Consider the following 26,693-nt stretch of genomic DNA (forward strand, 5'->3'; position numbering starts at 1 on the left):
AGCCAGTGACAGTCACTGTTGTTAGCAGTTACTCTTTTGTACATGAAAGAGTATGTTGATTTTTTTATGGTAGGGTTGGCTTTTAATAATTTTTAATCACAGTGTCATTATTTTTCTTATACCAGAGAATTTGTATTAGCACTCTGATTTCTTTTATGAATTGGGTGAAAAGATACGGATTTAGTTACATATAATTAAAAATCCAGCATCTTTTTAAGGACGACAAAAAGGTGCTTTGAAGAAGCACATTTGAGGCATTTACTCAGCAATATGTTAAAATAGTGTGTGCTAAATGTTGGCTGACCTGCTCATTTCTCCATGGACCATTTTACTTTTCTTGGAAAATGCATCTATTGAATTACTCCAAATTAGGATATAAGCAAACTGAGACAGACTTTACTAAACTTTCTGTCATCCCAGTTGAACGTTTTTCCATATCTGGTTATAACTAGTTGGATAGTTCTTGACCTGCCTAGCAGAATTATATTTCTAGATATTGATATTCTAGGAATTTTCATTTCAAAATCTGAAAGATGATCTAGAAGTACTAATATTCAATTGAAATCTTAGAGGCAGTTGGTATAATAAAAAATTAGCTGGATTGAGTGAATTTATGAGATCGTCACATTTACGATATGAACTTTATTGAAAAGCTGTGCTGGTCTTGGGCTTATTTGTCCTCAGGTGCATTTTACACTCTTCTGCCTGCTTCTGTACTGAAGGAGGGCTAGCTCTGCAGGCTGCTTTTTCTAGGCTCCAAGGACAACCATCATCCGCGGGGTTTGGGAAACCCAACGGGAAACACTGATAGGAGATTTAAAGAAAGGGAAAAGTCAGGGCATTTCTTTGCTTCTGTTTGCCTCTAGTTGTATTGCTGGCAGAAGCTGTTTCTTTTGTGACTCCAATTCCCACTGGACAAGTCTGTCATAATTCCAGTGTCCACTGTGTGACTCTGCCCTGGACTCTTGTAGCACTGCTTCTTCCTTTTGTCTCTCTAGCCTAGGAATGGTAGTTCCTTCCTGGTGTCTACTCATGTCCAGTTGTCTCAGTTCCTTCTTGATCACTTACCATATCTTTTACCCTCTCTGTAACCAACTTCCTGTATTCATTTTTCTGTTTTCATGACTTATGGTTTCTGTTCTCCTAGACTGTAATTGATGTAAAGGGTACCTTTCATTTTGGAGGACTGGTCAGGTCTGATCTCTGCCTTTATTAGGAAGGCATTATAATACAAATAATTCTGAGTCACTGGAACCTGGAATGAAAGCCAGTTGTTTGGAACCAAGGTGCTTTCAGAAGCCCTTCACTAAGGGAAGTAAATCAGTGTATTCAGGAAGTGTTAACTAAGAACTTTCCTTATTCCTCTTCACAAGGGTATAACTTAAGAGTTTGCATTATCTTACTGTCTCCCTTTCCTTATAGGCATCAGTGGAATTGAAGTCTAGCAGATCATGTTAAATGTGTTAGGTGGAGCATTAGACACCATAATTTATGGCCGTTATTCTAAGGCAGTCAACTTTGGATAGCCTTATTTCTCTAATAAAATTTGCATTAAGCTTTTTAATGGACTTGTAATGCAGTGTAGCAGTGTAGGTATTGTATGTTACAGAGATGTACATTTTGTTTTCTTCTCCTATAGTCCACTAACTATTCCATGTTAATCTAGATTTATTTTTTTGTCTACAACTATTCATGAACTTTGCTTTATTTTGGAAGATGTTCTTAGTTAAGCCTGCTTCTCCCTCTCCCACTCCCCCTGCTTGTGTTCCCTCTCTTGCTTTGTCTCTCTATGTCAAATGAATAAATAAAATCTTTAAAAAAAAATGTAATTTTAAAAGCCAAATCATTGCTGTTAGCATATTATTTAATAAGCCATCACTTGCCTCTTAGAGTTATGAATTTCCAGACTTAGGCTTTCTTTTAATTTTACATTTTCATTTTTTATTGAATGGAAATTCCATTTGGTAAAATTATTATCAGTTATATAAATAACTGATATTAAATTAGCCAATATTAAATAAATAACTGAATGAATAAATGACTTAAATCAATTTAATCTCTGTAAGATGTTAGTATTTATGCCTATGAGTATCTCCTTTCATTTTCCATATTTTACTCTACCAATACAGCCATTCTTTATGACATCTTATTTCTGATTGTCTAATAAAACTGTCCAAAGTAAGTGTCCCCAATTCTGTGCTACAAACGAGTTAAGCCAGATTGACTCATTTGGTGTTAGTGTTTTCCATCTATGTTTTCAGTGTGACCTCCTTATAAATACATAGATAAGATCCTGGCATCATCTGATACGATTGCCAGCAATGATTCTTGTTTGCACGTTTGTTTTTTCCATCATCAGGATTATCAGCAGAATTACACATTAGGTGAACTTATTGTCATGATCATTCCTGACCTACATTAAAATTGTCTGAAGTCCTTTTTTGCAATTTTTCTATCTTGGCTTGCTTTTCACAGAAGCTACCTAAAATTTCTCCTTACTCAAATATTCTTGGATGTGTCCTTGAAATTTAAGAATTAACTTTCCTACCCCATCTTCACCAGCACAAGTGTATCTGTGTAATACACATGCATGCACATACCCACACCCACAGTGTTATCTTTTGTTCATGCTTAATACTCTTTATTAATGAGTAGCATTTCAAGATATCATTTAAAAAACAACATGGCTTGTGATTTGGCTTATCAGCAATCCACAAACTGACCATAAAGCCTGTCATAGGTCACATTTTAAACTGGTGGATGTTGAAATGTTCTTGTCGTCTTTAGTCTGACAGTGAAGCCATGCCATTTCAGCCAACTGCCATGAGGATAGGTGACCTTTCTTGGTCTGTTTTTAACAACACAAATTATAGTGTATTGTAATTAATTGTTCATGTACCTTTTTCCATTCTCCTGAGACTGGGAGCCAGGATTTACTTGGTATGACCAGATTCTATCACAAGGCTTAGCATGATGAGGGAATGTACACCATAAGAGAACTTTACAACTTAGAAATTCACTGGCCATAGATATGATCTTATTTATAATTTGCTATACAGCACATGAAGTCAAGGAGGTAACATATGACAATATTGAGAATGTTGCTGTGGAGTCAGACTACCTAACCCTTCGCCCTGTTTTGCTGCTTTGGTTTGTTGCCTTGGGCATGTTACTGAACTTCTCTGTGCCTCAGTTTCTTTCTTTGTAAAATGAAGATAATAGTAATACCTACTTCATAGGGTTTTTGTGAAGATTAAATAAGTTAATAGATATAAATTTCTTGAAGCATTTTCTGCACATAATAAAATCTCAGTAGTTAGCTCTTTGGTTTTGAAAATTGTATAGTCTGTTAAGCACTTGCTAACTAATGAATGAACTGCCTGACTAGGTTATTCAGTAAGTAAAATTTGAAAATGGTAATATACATGAAGTAAAGACTATTAACACTTGGGTGAAGAACATTCCTAGTGCTTCCCCCCCTTGGTTTATGAGCCCTTTGTTAAAGCAGAAGAAGTAATGCTGTTTACTTCTACCTGTGAATGAAAGAAAGCTCCTAAAATTTACAGTTTTCATTTTCAGACAGTTGGGCATTTAATATAAACACAGTTAGATTATCCTATGTAATTGAGTTGGCACAGGTAGTGTGAAGTTTCTACTTAAAAGTTATCCATGAACAGATATTTGATTCACAAGAATGGAGTAATCATATAGATGCCACCAGTTTGTAATAAAGAAAACTTGCTCACATACACCTCAACCTGGATTTAGAGAACCTGCCAATCATGTGTTTGAGAAATAACAGATTAAGTATGGTGTGAAAATTTGGGAGGGAAAAAGCATTATTTGTATTTCTTTGGAGTGGAATGCAAAATTCTCACAAATTTTTAAGATAAAACATTAGCCTTCATAGCTTTTTGAGCCCTCCCAGGGCTGATTTTACTAAGTCCTTCTTACTTCCTTGGGAGTTTCAATTCATTCTCTTTTGCCATTTAGAGATACTTCAAGGGACAAGTTTAAGAAGAAACACTGCTTTTTGAAACTGATTTAAAAGGGCTTGATGAAGATAATTGTCCTCTGAAGTTTTCTTCTCTTGGGGTACAGATCTTTCACATGTTATATTTTCTTTAATAGAGTCTTCAAATTGGCAAAATTTAGATAGCAGAACTAGGAAGTCATTGTTCAGTTAGGTGAAGTGAGAATTAGGGCAGGAGTTAGTTACAGTAAATTTTGATCTGTTCTTATGAATGAATGTTTTTTTCTGACCTGTTTTTGGTAGATTATGTATTTTGAGTAAATTCTTCAGTAGTGGTGATACATCGATTTGGTCTGCTCCATTTTCCATTCTCTTCCCTTTATCCATTTTTAATACTAGAATATTTATTTGGGAATACCCAATTTAAAGTAACATGAAGTTGAATGAATTTGAGGCTACCTGACCTTCTCAGGAATTCAGTCTTCAGTCTTTTATTAATTTGTGCTTCTGTCCAATAAAAGCAAGTGACCAGAAACAAACCCAAGGCTTAATCTAGTTTCTCTTACTAGGAAATGACATGTAATTTATCTTGATCAGTTTTGCTAAAGTTTTGTCGTTTACTGCTCTTTTCAAAGAACCCGAATTGTGCTTTGTGTTGATCTGTCAGCATTTGTTTTCTATCATATTGATTTCTGCTTCAGTCTCTATTTCCTTCTACTCTCTTTAGAGTTTAATTTGCTGCTCTTTTCTAGCTTCTTGAAAAGGAAGCTTAGATCATTGATTTCCAGCTTTTCTTTTTCTAATATTTGGCATTAGACGCTAACATTTCTAAGTACTGATTTAGCTGAATCCCACATTCAAGTGATTTTTTTAAAGATTTTATTTATTTGTCAGAGAGAGAGAGTGTGTGTGCACAAACAGGGGGTACAGCAGGCAGAGGGAGAAGCAGGCTCCCTGCTGAGCAAGGAGCCTGATGCAGGACTTGATCCCAGGACCCTGGGAGTATGACCTGAGCCAAAGGAAGACGCTTAACCACCTGAGCCACACAGGTGTCCCGACATTCAAGTGATTTTTAAAAATAGTTCTAAGTATTACTTTTTCCTGAATTATTATCTTTTATGCTGTTATTAAAATAAACACTCAAGTATTATCATATTTGAGAGATAATCTACCATTAATAAAGCAGAGTCACTGGCACTCTTATTCTCCACATAAGTTGATGAGGTGCTCTAAGGAACCCTTATTGCAGAACCAGTAAACCCTGAAGAGCACACATTTTACTTTTTTTTCTTAGGGATATCAGTTTTGATGTCATTTCCTCTTTCCTTGTTCAGTTCTATTGTGACTAGTGTTTTTTAGAAGAGAAAACACACACACAGTTTTTTTTATTAGATAAGCAGTAAGCCAGAATGTGATGTGCATCACAGGCAATCACTAAGAGCTTGCAAAGACAGAAAGAAATCTCATTTTTTATACAGCCGACAGATAAAACCCATTACAAGCATGTTCCTGAGATAAAAAATAATAAGTTTTGTGACTGTTTTTAATTCCTAGTTTTTTCCATTTCATTACATAACCAGAAAAGAAAATTCTGGAATCCAATTGTATAAGAATTTGAAAGGCAGTACATAATTCAAATATTTAATAATATTTAAAGACTAACAGTTGTCACATTCAGTGTGCTTATGGTTCATTTTGGCATTCTGTGAAATTTCAGTTAATTTCTTTTGGCTATATTTCTGTTGGAGATCTTTATTTTTTTATTATTTTTCTGAGAGTTCCTTATTTATTCTAGTTGCCAATCTGTTGTTAGGGCTCTTCTCATATTTTCTGCATCTCCTGTTTTCTGGGCACATATTAGAATTTAACTCTCTGTCCCCTTCGAAGTCAGATGTGGCCCTATGACTTACTTTGGCCATTGAAAGTCGTATCCAGACAGAATGTTTAACATCCAGTACACAGTTTTCCATATCCCCTTTTTACACATCAGTTACTGTGGAAGCTTGTATTAATATAAACCCTCTGTCAGCCTGACTCCTGAGTAATTATAATAAGCAATGACTTGTCAGCCTGTAATGTAAGAAATAAATCTTTTCTGTTTTCAGTGATGATTTGGATACTGTTTATTAATGTAAGATAACTTAGCTTGTTGATGGATACAACTGATGGATTCCCTATCAGTTATTTTTGTTAGCGGCACATGGCTTATCATTGCATTATTTTTTGGTGTGATTTGATGAATAAGACATACTTAATGTATTAAGTTTACCAGAATTCTTTTATCGTTTGAGTTTTTGTATCTTGTTAAATAAATCTTTCTTGAATTGCCATTACATATTTATTAGACTTATCTATCTTCTGTGCCTCTTATACTCCTTCATATTTTCTATTGTTTTGACTTTTTTGGCTGTATTCTGGGTAATTTCTTCAGTTCAGTCTACCAACTTACTAATTTTTTCTGAAGCTCTTTTTTTTTTTTTTAAGATTTTATTTATTTATTTGACAGCGAGAGCAGGAACACAAGCAGGGGGAGTGGGAGAGGGAGAAGCAGGCTTCCCGCTGAGCAGGGAGCCCGATGTGGGACTCAATTCCAGGACTCTGGGATCATGACCTGAGCCGAAGGCAGCCGCTTAACAACTGAGCCACCCAGGCGCCCTGAAGCTCTTTCTAATTATCTGTTAAACTCATCTATTGAGTTTTATCTCATTTAAAAAAATTTTTTTTTTACTTCTAGAAATTCTCTTTGGTTCTTTTAAAATTTTGTTTGCTTGTTACTCCTATCTTCAAGCCTCTTAATCTCATAAATTGTAAACAATATCCAGCAGTTTTGCAGATCTGCTTTTGCTAACTTGTTTCTACTAGCCTTCATTCATGGTGCTTGGTGCTTGTTTACTTGAGTGTTTAGTACTATTTGATTATTCTGCCATATATTTTCTAAGGAACTTTATCTATGAAAAACTCTTTGGGGTGCTTGGGTTTTACCCCAAATAATTTGGCATTTGTTTTTGCTTTGTACCTGGTACATTTACAGATGCAGACCACTGTTATTTATTCTTTTTAATTTTTAAAAACACTTTATTAGGGAAAATTTCTAATGTAAAAATTTTAGAACAAATGTTTCAATGAACCTTATGCACCTATCACCCAGCTTCAACAATTGTCGGTATTTTGCCATTTTTGTTTTATTTATCTTTGCACTGTTAAATTTTTCTGCTATCTTTTTTTAACTGATAAGGACTTTTTTAAATGTATATTTATTATGCCTTTATTTATTATGTCATTGAGCCTAACAAAATTACCGATATAGGCACAATTCCATATTCCAAAAAAAATTCCTAATATTCAGTCTGTTTTCACATTTCCCTGATTGCTTCATGAATTTTATATATATATATTTTTTACAATTGATTTGTTTGAATCAGGATCTGAGTTATGTCTACACATTGCATTTGATTAATTTATCTCATAAATCTTTTTTTAATTAAGCTTTTTATTTTGAGATAATTGTAGATTATATCACATGCAGTGGTAAATAATCCAGAGAGATGCCTTATTCTCTTTACCCAGTTTCTATAACATCTTAAAAAATCTATGGTGCAACAGCACAACTAGGATATTGATACTGATACTGATACCATTGGATACAGAACAGTTTCATCACTACAGGAAGCCCTCCTGTTATCCTTCTATGGCTGTACCACCTCCCTCTTCCATTCACCAGCCTTGACTTCTGGCAGTCACTAATTTGTTCTCAATTTGTATGATTTTGTCATTTCAAGAATGAAATGGAATTGTACAGTATGTGACCTTTTCGGGTTGGCATTTTTCACTTAGCTCAATTCCCTGGAGAGTCATCCAAATTATTGTACATATCCATAGTCTCGCCCTTATTTCTAAGTACTTTTCCATGGTATGAATATACCAAAGTTGTTTCAACCATTTAACTTTTGAAGAATATCCAGTTTGGGGCTATTACAAATAAAGCTGTATGAACATTTGTGCATATATGATTTTGTGTGAACATAAGTTTTCATTTCTCTCAGATATATGCCCAAGAGTATAATAGCTAGTCATATGGTAATTGCATGTTTAGTTCCATAAGAAACTGCCAAACTGTTTTTGCAGAGGGGCTGTACCATTTTATATTCTTACAGCAATGTGTGACTGTTCCAGTGGCAATATCTATCTACATTCTTGCCAACATTGTATATTGTCACTATTTTTTATTGAAGCCATTCTGATAGGTGTATAGTGATATCATTATAATTTTAATTTGCATTTCCCTAATGGTTAATGATGTTAAACATCTTTTCATATGCGTATCTGCCTTGTATCTTTTTCAGTAAAATATCTGTGTCTTTTGCTCATTTTCTATTTGGATTGTTTATTTACTGCTGAGTTTGATAGTTCTTTTTTACTAGTTCTTTATTGGATATGTGGTTTGCAAATATGTTTTCCACTTTATAGCCAGTCCCCTTAACAAAACCTTTCACAGAGCAAAAGTTTTTAATTTTGATAAAGTCCAGTTTATCAGTTTTTATTTTTATGCATCATGCTTTTGATATCAAGTCTAAAATCTATAGTCTATACATTCACCTCCTCCCTTTTTTCTTGCCATTCTTTGAAGAAACTTGGTCAATTGTCCTGTAGAAATTTCTACTTTCTAGATTTTGATGATTGCATCCTCATGGTGTCACTTAATATGTTTTTCTATCCCTTGTATTTCTTGTAAACCAGAAATATGGGGTCCAGAAATAGAGGTTTAACAAATTAAAGTTGTTGTTCCCCCCCCCGAGAATACTTCATGGGGGGCAGTGATGGTTAGTTTCTGTTGCATTGAATCAGGGGACTCAATGTCTGGTTGTCTCCTTCTATTATGTTAAGGTTGATCAGTGGCTTTTTGGAGCTGTTAGCCTAATCTGTTCACTATAAACCTACCTAATGGTTTTAGAAGCTGTTGAAAATGATTTCTTGGATTCATTATTTCATTAAAAGTTGCCACGTTATGATATTCTACCTGTACCAATTATTCTCTATTTGTTAGCTGAAATTATTCCCAAAGTACTTTGTCTCCTCAAATATTTGGTTATGAACTATAGTTTGAATAGGAAAAATAGGATAAAATTTCCATATTTTCTATTTATTTGCCATTTTCATAGTAATGAATTGTCATGCAATGTCATTGCTTATATATGTTTATTTTAGTGGACAGATGTAGCTGTTTTTTATTATGAAGAATTAAGAGTTTATACTGATTTTTCCAAATTAAGATTATGGAATTTTTTAAGTTTTTAATTTTATACTTGTATTTCTTCTGTACAGAAAATCTTGATTTCTAAGATAATGCTAAATACTTGTTGACTTTATCATGTAATTGCCCATTGTAGTTTTACAAATTTTATACCACCTTTATTACTAACAGTAAGGCTTCTACATGCAGTTGAAGATTTCTTTGTAATTTCTTTTGTTCTAGAATATAGCTCATGGGAAATATACAGTCTAACTACTGTGTTTGAAAGTCATTTGAAGTAATTATTTTCACAGGTTAGTATGTCACCAACATGACATACACTCAGATTTATTTATTTCCTTGTTCTTCAGTTTGGGACATTGCTTTTTCCTTTACTTAGTTTAATTTTGTGTTTTAATTATGAAGAAATGATGTGATTCTATTTCTTTTGTCCCTTAGTGAATAACCTTTTTATAAGGTTTTGACTTTTTAGAAAAAATATTAGATATGTATGTATTTATATTTTCACTCTTGTCACACAAAAGTTAGCATATACTTTATATGTTGTTAGATGTGTGTGTGTGTATGTACTCTGATATAAAGTACTATCTAATACTTTAGTTGTAATTTTTAAAGTAGAATATCCAGTTATAATTAAGATTTTTTTTCAACTGGTATGAGGGTTGGGAACATGTTTAGAAATTAATATTTATTGGGGCACTTGGCTGGCTCAGTTGATAGAGCATGCAACTCTTGATCTCAGGGTTGTGAGTTTGAGCCCCACATTGGATAAATAAAAACTTTTTTAAAAAGTAAAAATTAATATTGCATTTCATACCCTTATCCTTGGAAACCGATTCTGTAATTCTGGAGTAAGACCCATATGTGCATTTGGAAAGATCTTGAGATGATTCGGTTTTGCCTTTTTCTTTTTTTTAAGATTTATTTATTTATTTGAGGGGGGAGCATGTGAGCAGGGAGGGGCAGAAGAGGGTGAGGGAAAGAATTTCAAGCAGGCTCCACGCTGCTGTGGAGCTCGATCTCACAACCCTGAGATCATGACCTGAGCTGAAACCAGGAGTCAGACACTCAACCAACTGAGCCACCTAGGCACCTCCAGTTTTGCCTTTGATAGGCTTGCTTTTTGGACCATTTGCTGCAGTTTGAGGAAGAGAACCAATTTGACTGTCAGTCTTTTGTTCATTAAGTGAGAGTGCCATCTAGTGGGGAAAAGACTTTTAATATGACAGAAGTTTTTTGAACTTTAGAAGAGTATGCAGAAGGAATTATCTCCTGTGCTGTTATGTTCTCCAGAAGTACATGGCACTTAAGAAGTGAGAACTATATGTTGTGAGGTATGAGAAGAGGGAGGAAATAGTCTTGCAGGAGAGTAGCAAGCACATAATAGTTGCTTAATAAATGGTAGCTACTACTACTATTTTCATTCTTCTTGCGTGGGAGGTAATGATCAGGTGAAGTAATAATGAAATAGCTGCTCTGACAAATATTTGTTATATACATGTAAAATTTTATTATTGCTTTTTGACTATATAATTACACAGAAGTTACAAATTTCATCTTGTCTTTACACTACCACTCAAGACTTACACTGATTCCCCAACAAAATCTGTTACCAAATTCTTGTGTATCCTTCCTGAAACATTATAATACGTTATAACATATATCTCTACCTCTTGGCATATTGATTCATTTCTTTAACAAACATGAGGCTGCTATGTACCTGGCAGGATAAAGCAGTGAACAAAATAGATGACAAGCCTCACCCTTATATTTAGTGTAGAGTAAGCATATTCTGCATATTGTTCTACACCTTGCTTTTTTCATCTTTTAAATCTATAAATTTCCCATTATGACTGTAGCTGTATTCCACAAATTTTTTGTTCAACTCAAAATATTACCCTGTGATCTCTGCTTTGATGAATGAATTATTTAGAAGTATATTTAATTCCTAAATGTTTGGAAATTTTTTAGTTATCTTTCTGTTACTGATTTATGATTTAATTTGGTTGATATCAGAGGCCATACTGTCTGTATTATCATTACATTAAATTTGTTCAGACTTGCTTTATGGCCCAGAATATGGTCTGTTTTGTTGAATGTTCTACATTCATTTAAATGAATGTGTATTCTGCTGTTGTTGAATGGACTATTATATAATTGTCAATTGGGTCAAGTTGGTTGATAGTATGATTCACATCCTTTAAGTGCTTATTATTTTAAGTATCTGTTCTATTAACTACTAAAAGAAGAAGAATGCAGTTTCTACTGATAGTTCAGGAGTTGTTTCTCTTTTCACTTGTCAGTTTTTGCTTCAGATAGTTTTATGGATAGTTTTATGTAGTTTTTAGGTTCATACACATTAGAATTGTTATGTATTATTGATAAAGTTTGGCTTTTTTTTTTCCTTTACCATTATGAAGTATTGTCCTTTGTCCCTATTAAATTTGGTCCTTTAGTTTACTTTAGCATTTTTGCAATTAATTGTATACTATTCTAGACACATTTTAACATTTATAAACAGATCTGAGTGTATGTTCCTTTTGCCTTCTCCCAGACTATTGCATATTATATAACTAGTCATAAAATCTTCCTTTTAATAAGTTGTGAAATACAACATGCACAGAAGATAGCATAAACTTACAGACACAGTGTAAGAAATAGTTATATAATGAACACCTGTATAATCATTAGATCAAAATATAGAAAGCGGCTGTCAAGTATCTTTTCAACTTTCTTCAGATATCTTTGTATGCTAATTTCATCTTCAGATGTCTCTTACAATATCTTTTCAAATATTTTAAAATAACTTTTTATCTTTTAATTGTATCTGTTACAACTTCTTTCCCATCCCAGAGAGGTTACCACTCTCCTGACCCTGTGATAATCATTTACTTGCTTCCTTTATGTTTTTGCCACTTAGATTTACATTCCAAGGCAGTGTAGTTTATATTTTCCAGTTTTTGAGATTTATGTAAGTGGAATCAAAATATAAATATGTTTCTGTATTAAAAAATAGTTTTTTGCTTTCTTCACTAAGTCACATTTGTAACATTCATCAATATTGCCAGTATGGATAATTTGTTCATTTTCATTTTTGTATATTCTATTGTGTGACTATATAACAGTATGTTTATTATTCTGCAGTTGGTGGACACTGGATCATTTCCAGTCCTTTCACCATGACAAATGATAGTGCTGTTGTATACAGGTACATGTATGCCATTACACTCAAGCGTGCTTTTCTACCTGTATATTTAGAAGTAGAATTGCCAGATAACAGGGTGTGCTGCTCTTCTGCATTACTAGATGATGCCAAACTTTTCTAAAAGTTGTAAAAAAAATTTTTATTGTTCCATAGACTTGTCAACACTAGACATTGTATGACTTTGTAATTATTGCCACTCTGCTAGTCAGTAGTAGTTTCTATTGTGTTTGAATTACTGATGAAGTTCACCATCTCTATATGTAATTTGGCTCTTTGGATTTCCTGTTTTGTGAAGTAATTGTGTATAATTCTTTGTCCATTTTCCTTTGGATTGCCTTTTTTTTTCTTAATGATTAGTGTTCTTTGTCGGAAGTAAAGATATGTGTGTGTTTGATATCTTTTCAAACTCTTTTTAATTCTTTTTATGTTCTTTGATGAACAGAGGTTCTGAATTTTAATCTAGTCAAACTTATTGGTCTTTTTCTTTATAGTTAATACTCCCACCCCACCCCAGAACATGAAAATATTCTCCACAAACTTTATATCTTTTTAAGCTATATGTAAGTCTTTAATTCACTTAGACAGATGTGGGAATAAAAATTGTAAGTCTTTCTGGAGGCATTTTGATGATACAGATCAAAATCTTAAATGTGCATGTCCTTTAATCCAGAAATTCTGCTTTAAGAAGTTTATCTTGGCCAAATACATAAAACATTGAAACGTTGTCTGTGTGTGTGTGTACATATACATGTTCAAAACGTTATTTTTCTTACTCTACAGTAAGTGAATGCAAAACATACAGATATTCTTGTTGCTTGATAACGTCAGCCACCTTGCATTTGCCAAGTGTGCAAGTGTAGTATCTGTCTCAGTCATTGTAGAGCTGTCAGTAAGGAGGATACCTCAGTATCTCGGTATCTTCATTATCACATTTGTGATAAATTCATTAGCATTAGCATATTTTAAGTTGAAAGAGTCAAGGGATAGACTGGGGAATCTTTGAAAAAACTACAATTCAGGTATTCAGTGTGTAAGGCTATTATAAATGTAATGGTGAAATAAACAGGTTACATTATATCCTGTAAAAACTTAAGTTTGGTACATTTTTAGCAGAGAGCATTACAGATTAGGAGAAAGTGCTTATCTGATTACTTTTTGGATATGTCTAGAGCAGTGGTTCTCAGTGGTGAAGGGTATACAGTTTTGCCCCCCTGGGGATATTTGGGTATTGGGAAATGTCTGGAAACGTCTTAGGTTTTTACAGCAGTTGGGGGGGTTAGGGAGGGAGAAAGACAGGAGGAGAGTGCTGGTGGCCTTTGGTAGGTAGAAGCCAGGAGTACTAGTACACATCATACAATGGACAGGATTGCCTCTACAATACAATATTATCTGGCCCAAAATGTCAGTAGTGCCAACGTTGAGAAACCCTGCTTTAAAGTTCTCGTTCCTGTGCATTGATAGTAATTCAATTTCTAAATGAGATCCTATTATGAAGGCCACCTGACCTAGTATGGGACATCAAGGAAGATTTTCCTTAAAAGGTGTCATCATTAAGAATATACTTTGTCACATGGATATACAATAGACACGTCCTTAACCAGTCTGCATTTCATTCAATAAATTAATGATGTTCTGCATTCTCTCTGTATGACATGCTAGATTCCATGGCTAACTGAACACTTAAAGCTGATAAATTACCTTCAGTGTGCTGCTCCTGTTTTGCTCCTATTAATTGTTACAGGTTTACCAAGAGCTTATTGTGTTTGTTTCCCTGCTTCTTTGCATAATATCAGTTAATATTAACTTAAACTATTGAACAGGATTGTAAAAAAGATTCCTGTTAAGTAGTGAGTAAAACGACTGTGACAGAATAGAAATGGGAAGCTGGGAATTATAGAACTCAGAGATTCTCCATACCCTTAGATTCTTTTTTCTATTTTAAAATAACCCAAACTGGAAATTACAATCCATTATGAGTGTGGTTTTTGCAAGGAAGATTGTGAAGATCCTAATTAATAGATTCCCCCTCAAAGAGTATTAGTAAACATATCTACATTTATTTGTATTTTTTTCTTAAAATGTATTGCTTTCAGTTAACAACCAACTAGTAGTCCCAGCCACATTGGATAACAGTTCTATCTACAGTAAGTTTTATAGAATTGAGAGTAGTATTGGAAAAAAGTGTCATAAAATATTTATTATGCTTCAGAAATATAAAAATTGGGTTTAGATTTTATAGCCTTGTTTCTTTGTTAGAAGTAATCTTTTATTTTTATCTTTAGATAAATTAAATTATTGAGTATTTGTCACTAGACTTTCTACGGATTAACTCTTCATTTTATCTGTAACTCTCCCCTGCCTCTCTTTTTTTAAATAATTAATTACGCTTAAGAGTGTATCAGTAACTCACTTATTTGCACTAAAAAAAAGAGAAAACCTTATACTGAAGGTATCACAAGTTTCTTTTATCATTAATTTATTCTCAGAAGATATGAACAGACATTTTAAAAATAAGGTTCACATTTCAATGAATAATGATAATATCTTAGTCCCAGATTTAATCCAATGTGTACCTTTTGTAGTAATTAATTTTTGAAGTGTAAATGCAAATTTTAATTTTAAAAAGTAAATCACTTTGGAAAGAAGCGTGCCCCATGAGCATCATGGGAGAAAATATTGGGTGTAATTCTCTTCCAGATGGCACCCCTACAGGTGAGGCAGCAGCCTGTGAAATTACAGTCTGAATTACACTGCAGATGAGCCGGACATTTGGAGCAGCTCCTTTTGATATCAGTAATAAATGCCTTGGTTCAGAATCAAGGACAGTTCCCAGGAAATTAAAGGCTATTCTATCACGTAGGGAGCCTATAGTAAAACGAAGTTTAACAAAATGGAAAGTTGAGAGAAAGGACAACAGTTAGCAATACATATATGAATCTTTTCATCTGCTAGTATTTAAAGCTAGATATATTAATTTATCTCATAGATACCATATTTTGGTTCTACATATATTCTAATATTTGCATGGATTTTCTAAACTGATAATTTTCATAATGGATGGTGGCTAAGAGCCAGTTGCCAACTAAGCTATCACTGTGACATATTACGAATCATATACCTATTATAAATTCTAATCTTGTTTAATATGCTTTATGGGAAATTTTCCATTTCAGAACACTTGAGTCCTTAATTACAAAGGTAGTATATAATACAAATACTAAATCTTATTTTTAATTAGGTAAATATATTTAAGAAGCAACATAGGATAGTTATTCAGAACGTGACTCTGTAGTTAGACCAAGGTTCAAATTCTGGGTCATTCAGCTATTTCTGTGACTGTTATAAGTCCTATGGTTTTAAGCTATTTAACATTTGTAAGCCTTAATTTCCTTATCAGTTAAATGGAAAAAACAATAATGTGCTTTAGGAAGATTTAAATAATCCTTATAAAGACATTTAATACAATAAAAGTCAGCAATTATCACTGCTATTTTGAGAATTTTAATTTTAGAAAGCAAACAGCATTTAAAAATAACCAGTTTTAGGGGTGCCTGGGTGGCTGTCAGTTAAGCATCCAACTCTTGATCTCAGCCCAGGTCTTGTTCTCAGGGTTGTGAGTTCAGGCACCACATTGGGCTCCACACTGGGCATGAAGCCTACTTTAAAAAAAAAAAAAAAAAAAAAGCTTAAAATAACCAGTTTTATTAAATACCAGAAAAATAAGAAAAAGCAGGTACTGTTTCATTTTTAACAAATATAATGATGTATGATATTAATGACTCTTATTCTTTTATTCATTTAAAAATTTCATACTGAGTTCCTGCTGTCTACCAGCCACATTTGTAGCCCTCAGGAATATAGCTTTAAACAGTATAGATAAAATCTTTGTTCCTCTTGGAGCTTACATTTTAGTCAAGAGTTAAACACAAAAATAAACCACATTTTAATTCATGAGGGTCACAATGAAATACAAAGTAGGGTAAAGAGATGGAGGTTGATAGAGAAAAAAGATGATATTTTATGTGGAGACATCAGGTAAATCCTTTTTGAGGAGGTAATAATTGAGCAGAAATCTGACTGCTGAGTGAAATGAATGACCAATAAAATTGTCAGTCTTCACTGAAGGCTAAATGTGAAGAAATGTGAATCTATTCTTGGTTTGAAGGAATGCTTTTCTGTTGATTTACTAGTTCAGCTAGTCTTTAAGTTAAGGTTTACAAACTACTTTGACAGAATAGAAGCCTCATCATATACTTACATAAGCAATACTTTGATACTGAAGTAAAAAATATAGATACAGAATACCATTGTTAATTGTACATCAATGAAGAGAGAAAAGGGGGATAAAAATGGGGAAAGATGAAAGAAGAAATTAGCCTTCTGCTTCTATCCATGTTAGGCCAATTCTACCACATGGTAGCTGACCCCACATAGTGCCTTCTACCAAATTTAAGAATCACGTGGTACGGTCTTTCATAGGTTTTATATGTTAACCCTATGCCAAGAACTGAGCTAAATCCTTTACCTTTATCAACAAAAGCATTTGATTATTTGCTTTCAGAAATTCACTGATCAGTAATGATGACTGACTGAAAAAATGGGAAGGAAAAACATGGCATTTATGAAAGGGTATTTTTGCTGCCAAGGATGATTATCTTCTTTCTTTTGTTTGTTTGCACTTGATTTTACTGTTGAGTTTAGCAGCAGTAAGAATTGAATCATAAAACCAGGGTTTTGTAAGGGGAGCAAAAAATTGTCCAGTATTATTCATCCAGTCATGTGACTTAAGTCATTTAACTTTTCTAGTGTTGATGTCTATAATGTGAAAATTAGGTCATTTGAATAGTTAAAATCTTAGGAACTATCTCTAATACGGTTTGATCAGAATTGTAAGCTTAGCTAATGTAATCATCATAGGGTATGTGGAAAAATGCTTATTGATGTTTTCTATTTTAAATAGAAGCAGACATATGGGAGCATCTTAAGTGCAAATACCAAAATTTGAAGTATTAAATAAAACTGATTTTCTTTTTTTTTGTCTTGGGGGGGGAAAAAATCCCTGTGATTATCTTTGTGAGAAGAAAAAGTTGGAATTGGCACTAATTTGGCCAATGTGACCAAATTACTTTTATTGGGTTTTAAAATTGTATTTCTTAATGTAAAGAAATTTTGAGTGTTTTGTATTTTTTTGTATGTGCACACATATACATAGTCTTGGTTGGTCTGAAAAAAAAGTGACACAAGAAAATGTATTCTCTTAGACCCCTGGAAAAAGAAAAAACAGGAATTCCAGTTCTGAGTCATGGATTCTAATATAGGACCATTGACTAAACAAACGAGATGATTTTGGCCAGGCTGGTAAAGCTTTATTCTCTAATTTATTAAATATAATTTTAAAATTTTGATTAGTCTTCACAAGCATATTTTTTAAAATTTTTTTATTATGTTAATCACCATATATTACATCATTAGTTTTTGATGTAGTGTTCCATGATTCATTGTTTGTGCATAACACCCAGTGCTCCATGCAGAATGTGCCCTCTTTAATACCCATCACCAGGCTAACCCATCCCCCTACCCTCCTCCCCTCTAGAACCCTCAGTTTGTTTTTCAGAGTCCGTCGTCTCTCATGGTTCCTCTCCCCCTCTGACTTACTACCCTTCATTCTTCCCCTCCTGCTATCTTCTTCTTTTTCTTTTTTCTTAACATATGTTGCATTATTTGTTTCAGAAGTACAGATCTGTGATTCAACAGTCTTGCACAATTCACAGCGCTCACCATAGCACATACCCTCCCCAATGGCTATCACCCAGCCACCCCATCCCTCCCACCCCCCACCACTCCAGCAACCCTCAGTTTGTTTCCTGAGATTAAGAATTCCTCATATCAGTGAGGTCATATGATACGTGTCTTTTTCTGATTGACTTATTTCACTAAGCATAACACCCTCCAGTTCCATCCACGTCATTGCAAATGGCAAGATCGCATTCCTTTTGATGGCTGCATAATATTCCATTGTGTATATATACCACCTCTTCTTTATCCATTCATCTGTCGATGGACATCTTGGCTCTTTCCACAGTTTGGCTATTGTGGACATTGCTGCTATAAACACTGGGGTGCACGTACCCCTTCGGATCCCTGCATTTGTATCTTTGTGGTAAATACCCAGTAGTGCAATTGCTGGATCATATGGTAGCTCTATTTTCAACTGTTTGAGGAACCTCCATACTGTTTTCCAGAGGGGTTGCACCAGCTTGTATTCCCACCCACAGTGTAGGAGGATTCCCCTTTCTCCACATCCCCGCCAACATCTGTCGTTTCCTGACTTGTTAATTTTAGCCATTCTTACTGCTGTGAGGTGGTATCTCATTGAGGTTTTGATTTGGATTTCCCTGATGCCGAGTGATGTGGAGCACTTTTTCCTCTGTCTGTTGGCCATTTGGATGTCTTCTTTGGAAAAATGTCTGTTCATGTCTTCTGCCCGTTTCTTGATTGGATTATTTGTTCTCTGGGTGTTGAGTTTGATAAGTTCTTTATAGATTTTGGATACTAGCCCTTTATCTGATATGTCATTTGCAAATATTTTCTCCCATTCTGTCGGTTGTCTTTTGGGTTTGTGGACTGTTTCTTTTGCTGGACAAAAGCTTTTTATCTTGATGAAATCCCAATAGTTCATTTTTGTCCTTTCTTCCCTTGCCTTTGGTGATGTTTCTAGGAAGAAGTTGCTGCGGCTGAGGTCAAAGAAGTTGCTGTCTGTGTTCTCCTTTAGGATTTTGATGGACTCCTGTCTCACGTTTAGGTCTTTCAACCATTTGGAGTCTATTTTTGTGTGTGGTGTAAGGAAATGGTCCAGTTTCATTCTTCTGCATGTGGCTGTCCAATTTTCCCAACACCATTTATGGAAGAGACTGTCTTTTTGCCATTGGACATTCTGTCCTGCTTTGTCAAAGATGAGTTGACCATAGAGTTGAGGGTCCATTTCTGGGCTCTCTATTCTGTTCCATTGATCTATATGTCTGTTTTTGTGCCAGTACCATACTGTCTTCATGATGACAGCTTTGTAATAGAGCTGGAAGTCCAGAATTGTGATGCCGCCAGCTTTGCTTTTCTTTTTCAATATTCCTCTGGCTATTCGGGGTCTCTTCTGGTTCCATACAAATTTTAGGATTATTTGTTCCATTTCTTTGAAAAAGGTGGATGGTATTTTGATGGGGATTGCATTGAATGTGTAGATTGCTCTAGGTAGCATTACATCTTCACAATGTTGGTTCTCCCAATCCATGAGCATGGAACGTTTTTCCATTTCTTTGTGTCTTCTTCAGTTTCTTTCATGAGTATTTTATAGTTTTCTGAGTACAGATCCTTTGCTTCTTTGGTTAAATTTATTCCTAGGTATCTTATGGTTTTGGGTGCAATTGTAAATGGGATCGACTCCTTGATTTGTCTCTCTTCTGTCTTGTTGTTGGTGTATAGGAATGCCACCGATTTCTGTGCATTGATTTTATATCCTGCTGCTTTACTGAATTCCTGTATGAGTTCTAAGCAGTTTTGGGGTGGAGTCTTTTGGGTTTTCCACATACAGTATCATATCATCTGCAAAGAGTGAGAGTTTGACTTCCTCTTTGCCGATTTGGATGCCTTTGATTTCTTTTTGTTGTCTGATTGCTGTGGCTAGGACTTCTAATACTATGTTGAATAGCAGTGGTGATAGTGGACATCCCTGCCGCATTTCTGACCTTAGGGGAAAGGCTGTCAGCTTTTCCCCATTGAGAATGATATTCGCTGTAGGTTTTTCATAGATGGCTTTTATGATATTGAGGTATGTACCCTCTATCCCTATACTCTGAAGAGTTTTGATCAAGAAAGGATGCTGTACTTTGTCAAATGCTTTTTCTGCATCTATTGAGAGGATCATATGATTCTTGTTCTTTCTTTTGTTAATGTATTATATCACGTTGATTGATTTGCAGATGTTGAACCATCCTTGCAGCCCAGGGATAAATCCCACTTGGTCGTGGTGAATAATCCTTTTAATGTACTGTTGGATTCTATTGGCTAGTATTTTGGTGAGAATTTTTGCATCCATGTTCATCAAGGATATTGGTCTGTAATTCTCCTTTTTGATGGGGTCTTTGTCTGGTTTTGGGATCAAGGTAATGCTGGCTTCATAAAATGAGTGGAAGTTTTCCTTCCATTTCTATTTTTTGGAACAGTTTCAGGAGAATAGGTATTAATTCTTCTTTAAATGTCTGATAGAATTCCCTTGGGAAGCCATCTGGCCCTGGGCTTTTGTTTCTTGGGAGATTTTTGACTGCTTCAATTTCCCTAGTGGCTATAGGTCTGTTCAGGTTTTCTGTTTCTTCCTGGTTCAATTTTGGTAGTTGATACATCTCTAGGAATGCACCCATTTCTTCCAGGTTATCTAATTTGCTGGCATAGAGTTGCTCATAATATGTTCTTATCACAAGCATATTTTTAAATATATTTTTTAAATAGCTCTTAATTTTTTAAGTTAAAATAATAAGATTTATTTTTCTAAACTTTTATATGTATTAACATATGTAATCTTCAGAACAGCCTTATAAAGTAGAATACCATAACTGTCCCTTTACAGATGAAGAAACTGTGGTACAATGATGTTAATTTGTCCAAATTCATATAGAGAAAGGGACTCCTTGGGGTGCCTGGGTGGCTCAGTCAGTTAAATGTCTGCCTTCGGTTCAGGTCGTGATCCCAGGGTCTTGGGATCGAGCTCCCCACCCCAAAGCAGGCACCCTGCTCAGCAAGGAGTCTGCTTCTCCCTCTCCCCCTGCCCCACCGTCCTCTTCCCCCTTCCCACTCATGCTTATGGTCTCTCTCTCTCTCTTTCTCTCTCTCAAATAAATAAATAAAATCTTTTTAAAAAAAGAGAGAAAGGGACTCCGCTGGGATTTAAATCCAGGAGTGCACTCTTTTCACCACTATATTATTGGTATTGACTTTAGCACCAGTTTAAAATACGCCACAATTTAATCTCTGATAGATAGCTAATAATAACTTTATCATAAATGCAGTAAATAAGCATGTTGTTAGAAGGAGCTACTTTCAGTTACTGATGGAAAAGACTTTGGTGTATTTGTGGTACATGGAAGTAAGACAGTTTGGACATGGGAAGCAAAATACTTAGCTTTTTTGCCAACTACTTTGAAAGTTAATACTAAAAACAGTTTGACACAATGCCAAATCAATGACAAACTAATTTTTTTTGCCCCCTTCCAAAAAAGACTGGACTATAAGGAATACTTAAGTTTGTATCAAAATGTAAATTAATTTATTTTAATTAATGTTTTAACATGCAGTAATCTTGCAAATAAGGACTGTTTTTTCCCCAACCTATTAACATGTTTTACCAGCTGATCTTTTTCCTTTGTCTGTGCACACATATACATAGTCTTGGCTCGTCTGAAAAAAGAAGTAATAGAAGGTAAATAGAATACTTCTCTTTTAATAATTCCTTGGAATCAATTAAAATTCACTTTAATTAACAGATGAATGCTTATTTATAAGCAGTTGTGTGCATAGGTCTGCATGAATTATGTCAGATTGATAAAGATTTCTTAGTTGACTTCCAGAAGTTCCTTGTTCTTTGAATACACAGATGTTATTAACAGTAAACACACTTGTAAGAGTTAGACGTATTACAGAGATACTCTAACCAGAACAGTTTCCACCAAATCCTTAATTTTCCTGATGTAAACAAATTGAGAAAAGGCTTTGTTCCTAATCTTTCTTTTGTAGGCAAGTATTTTCTTTTCAATGAATTGGTATGTTGCTGGGATTGGGTAAACATCAATGTAGAGTTGCTAGTGGCAGTTTAATTAGGTTTTTTTTAAGCGATTCAGGCTTGTGAGCTACATTTTCTATAAATTTAAATGTGCTGTTCATCTCTTGTGAAGATTTGGGGCACCTGGGTGGCTCAGTTGGTTAAGCGACTGCCTTAGGCTCAGGTCATGATCCCAGGGTCCTGGGATAGAGTCCCGCATTGGGCTCCTTGCTCAGCAGGGAGTCTGCTTCTCCCTCGGGCCCTCCCCCCTCTCATGCTCGCTCTCTCTCATTCTGTCTCTCTCAAATAAATAAAATCTTTAAAAATAATAATAATAATCTCTTGTGAAGATTTTCCATCCCAAGTTGCAGGTTTTTCCTCTTCTAGAGACCCCTTTAAAAAGTCTTTGTTCGGGGCACCTGGGTGGCTCAGTCATTAAGTGTCTGCCTTCAGCTCAGGTCATGATCCCAGGGTCCTGTGATCGAGCTCCACATCGGGCTCCCTGCTCAGTGGGAAGTCTGCTTCTCCCTCTCCTACTCCCCCTGCTTGTGTTCCCTCTCTCGCTGTGTCTCTCTCTGTCAAATAAATGAATAAAATAAAAATAAATAAATTCTTCTTTAAAAAATAAATAAAAAGTCTTTGTTCATGTGATTAAAGAGTATTGCATTTATCCTGTCAAACAGTTATTTGTGCACAGAACAAATGAGTGAGAACTTAGAATGCTGTCATTAGGGCAGAATTCATGTTGGTTTACTCTAAGCAGTAAGAAAGTGTTTCATGTGCTAAGCACTTGACTCTTCCTACTGCTCTGGGTAGTTGGGGGATAGGCTCTCAAAGGAGAAAGACTGACTCAAGCTGTCATTGATCCCTTACTCATTATACCAGTAGTGGTAAATTTTCTTTTCACCTGTGCTACGGTTATCCTTTCTTTTTTTTTTTTTTAAGATTTTATTTATTTATTTGAGAGAGAGAGCATGAGAGGGAAGAGGGTCAGAGGGAGAAGCAGACTCCCCGCTGAGCAGGGAGCCCGATGCAGGACTCGATCCCGGGACTCCAGGATCATGACCTGAGCCAAAGGCAGTCACTTAACCAACTGAGCCACCCAGGCACCCTATGGTTATCCTTTCTTGGTAGAGGATTCATTACTGGTCTCTAAAATCTGGCGTACTCCAGGGCTGTATTTCATGAACATAGAACACTAGTTGTGCAAGATACTGATAGGTGTAAAATAGGAAAAAAAAAAAAAAAAAAAAGATTTGTAGGCAAACCTACAAACGTAACCATGTTACGTTAAGATACGGTTAAGATATATTCAGTAGACCTCTTTACACTACCCAGAACTATCAGTGTGCTAATGTGCATTATGAACATGGTTAAGATATGTTCAGTAGACCTTTTTACCATAACACTACCCAGATCTGTCAGTGTGCTAATGTGCATTACGAATCTCAAGATGAGGATAAAGCATCTGGTGTTTCTTAAAGATTTCCTTCCTTCCTTTTTTTTTTTTTTTTAACGAAAGAGAAAGTCACTGGGCAGGAAGCTCTGGGAAACGCTGTTCTAGACTTAGGCTTTCTTAACCTTAGCCCTTCAACTTTTGGGACTGGACAGTTCTTTGTTGTGGGACTTCCTGTGCATTGTAGCATGTTTATCAGCATTTCTTGGCTTTATATTACTAGATGCCAGTAGCACCCTTCCTTCCCTCCGAGTTGTGACCATCAAAAATGGCACTAGACATTGCCAGATGTCCTCCAGGGGACAGAAATCTGGTTGAGAACCACTGTCTGAATTAATATTGCAATATTCCAGGGAGTTAGAGGGTACATTAACAATTTCTATCTCAGATTTTCCTTTTAATGAGGAAGAAACAATGGTCTAGAAAGTGGAAGCACAGATTAAGAAGGTTCAGTACATTCGACCATAATAAACTTTCTGGGTCCACTTTATACCCTGACCTGATTTTTTTAAATGTACTTGGAGAATTTAATGCAAAAAGTAACTTCAAACTTTGCAGAAAATTATGTGGTAGATTCAAAAGCATATCTTTTGTAAAAAGAGTAGCCCAGATATTTAAATTGATATACTTAATGAAGATATTGATTACACATTTCTAAATCTTTTTTTTTTTTATGTTTTTTATGCAGGGCTATTTTCTTCTTTTTGAGTCTATGTTAGATTCTGTCCTTTATGCGAAGAACAAATACTTGGCAAAAGGAGGATCAGGTGAGTAAAAATTCTAGTTTTAATAATGTAATTTCAGTCTGGCAGAATCAAGTGAACCTTTGGATTTCAAATAAACTATGCATGACTGAAAAAATTCCCAATAGAAATGAAAGATGTTTCCATTAGATGAAGCTTGAAGACAGTCGTTTACTATACTGTTGGTAGTAGAACATTATAGAAGATATGCAGGACTTCAAGTTAATGGTATCTCAAGAATGCTTTTTATAAAAATACTAGTGGTAGGACTAGCTTTGGAAGCTATTTGCTGTTGAAATGAAAATCTAACAGAAACCCCTTTTGATTTTTAATCCTTATGACATTTGGTCTTTTTTTTTCCCCAATAGAGTATTACATACTAGGTTGGCTATTACCTACTGTACTGGAAAATTTTCCATGACTTCACGAAATATATAAACCTGTCATCTCTGTGATTTAATGAGAACATTTAAAAAGTGATTGGTTTCTACTAAGTTTATGAAGTGCAGCATACCCAATCAGTACTTTTATACTGGACATACTGGACTTTTTTATCAGTATTTTTATTAGATCGCAATAAATTTAGAAAGCTTTCTCATATTAATTCTGTATACTCTAAATGAGAGTATGTTTTGAGATTGTGTTTTTATAAGCCTTCTGCTATGAACAGTTATATACAAACAGTCCTTTTGAGGGCAGGGATTATGTTTTGTCCATCTTTTACTCTTGAACAAGCTCTACTGCTCCTGGAACATAGATAGAGCATCATGTAAGTTTATTTAATCAAATCATTAAAACTGAATTGAATAGCATCTGTCTCCCTTCATTCATCTCTCCCTGAACCTTCACTTTCTCAAAGCTTCAAGATCAACAAATGGTTTCTGTGGTCAGAGTACAGTTGGTAAAATTGTTATGTAAAGGGGCGCCTGGGTGGCTCAGTTGATTAAGCGTCTGCCTTCAGCTCAGGTCATGGTCTTAGGGTCCTGGGATCAAGCTCTGCTCAGTGGGGAGTTTGCTTCTCCCTGCCCCTCTGCCCCTCCCTTTCCTTTCCCTCCCCTCCCCTCATGCTCTCTCTCTCTCTCTGTCTCAGATAGATAAATAAAATCTAAAATCTAAAAAATTATTATTAAAAAAATAGATGAAAATTGGACATTTTGAACTAGTGACATAAAGCACCTGATCATAGTTATGCCTCTTGCCCATCCATATTCTGTGAAATCACTTTGGCAATTATGGTACAGTAAAAATCAGTGAGGCCAAAACCTAAAGCACAGAAAATTCTCCAGTACAATAGAAGTCTTTTATAATAGCTTTTAAATGGTTTGCCTATCTTTTTCAAAATACTTTGATTTATTTTATCACTATGTTTTCTGCAAGCATTTCAAGATGTATTACTGATCTCTGACATGAACCTGGCTAGAATTTTTAGATATACTTTACCCTACAAAAATTGGCTATATCTTTTTATAGTTGCAGTGGCTTTTTTTAAATGACTTATACTTAATGACTGAAACTAATTATTATCTACCATTTGTTGATTGTCTACTAGCTGCCAAAAACTATACTTTTATTTATATTATTACATGTCTAATCCTCACAACAGCCCTTTGAATTTTAGAAACAAAGGTGTCCTAGAGGACACATATTAAGTGGTCAAGCCTTGACTATTTTTTTTAAAAACTGAGATCTGCCAATTCCAATATTCGTGTTCTTTTCAACATTCCTTTTTGTTTCCCTACTAAAGTGTACTTTATTGAATCTGATTCTTACCTTGAAGTTCTAGGGAAGATTCAAGAAACTGTTTCCACACCTCCCTGAATGGTATTCATTGATCTTACTGAAGGACTGACAGCAACTTAATATATTTAAATTGAACTCTCGATGAAATTCATTAAGAACTTACAGCATGAAAATAATGAGGTTATAGTTGATTAAACAGTAGCAGAGTATTTCCCATCATCAGGGATAAAGTGGAGGCTCCTAAGTCTAGTTCTTTTCATATTTTTATGTACCTAATATTAGCACTAAGGTAATCTGGAGGCATATTGAGAGGTCAGCATTTAACTGCCTAGGCTGTGCTATTGAATGTTGCTTTTAAGAGAAAAGAAGGCAAAGTCAGAAATGAGTAACATGAAGTAGACTATTTAGCTTATTTTGTGTTTGAGTATGCCTGATGAATATCTCCAGTCATCTAGGTGCTCATTCTTCTGTTACAAAGCAAATTTTTCTTTATGTTTTTTCTAAAAGAAAGATTTACTAA

General features: G+C 34.8%; 1 protein-coding gene across 4 annotated transcripts in view; it reads left to right on the forward strand.

Moving 5' to 3' along the window:
• PRMT3 (protein arginine methyltransferase 3) overlaps positions 1-26,693 on the forward strand; it is a 138,458-nt gene that overhangs the window by 45,938 nt on the left and 65,827 nt on the right. For all 4 annotated transcript variants that reach the window (XM_027578120.2, XM_027578117.2, XM_027578118.2 and 1 more), the window contains one exon: positions 24,379-24,457. In XM_027578120.2, coding sequence (XP_027433921.1) covers positions 24,379-24,457 — 79 coding nt within the window. The remainder of the gene's footprint in view (positions 1-24,378; positions 24,458-26,693) is intronic.

The sequence above is a fragment of the Zalophus californianus genome, chromosome 11 (assembly GCF_009762305.2).
Source record: "Zalophus californianus isolate mZalCal1 chromosome 11, mZalCal1.pri.v2, whole genome shotgun sequence".
NCBI classification, from domain to species: Eukaryota; Metazoa; Chordata; class Mammalia; order Carnivora; family Otariidae; genus Zalophus; species Zalophus californianus.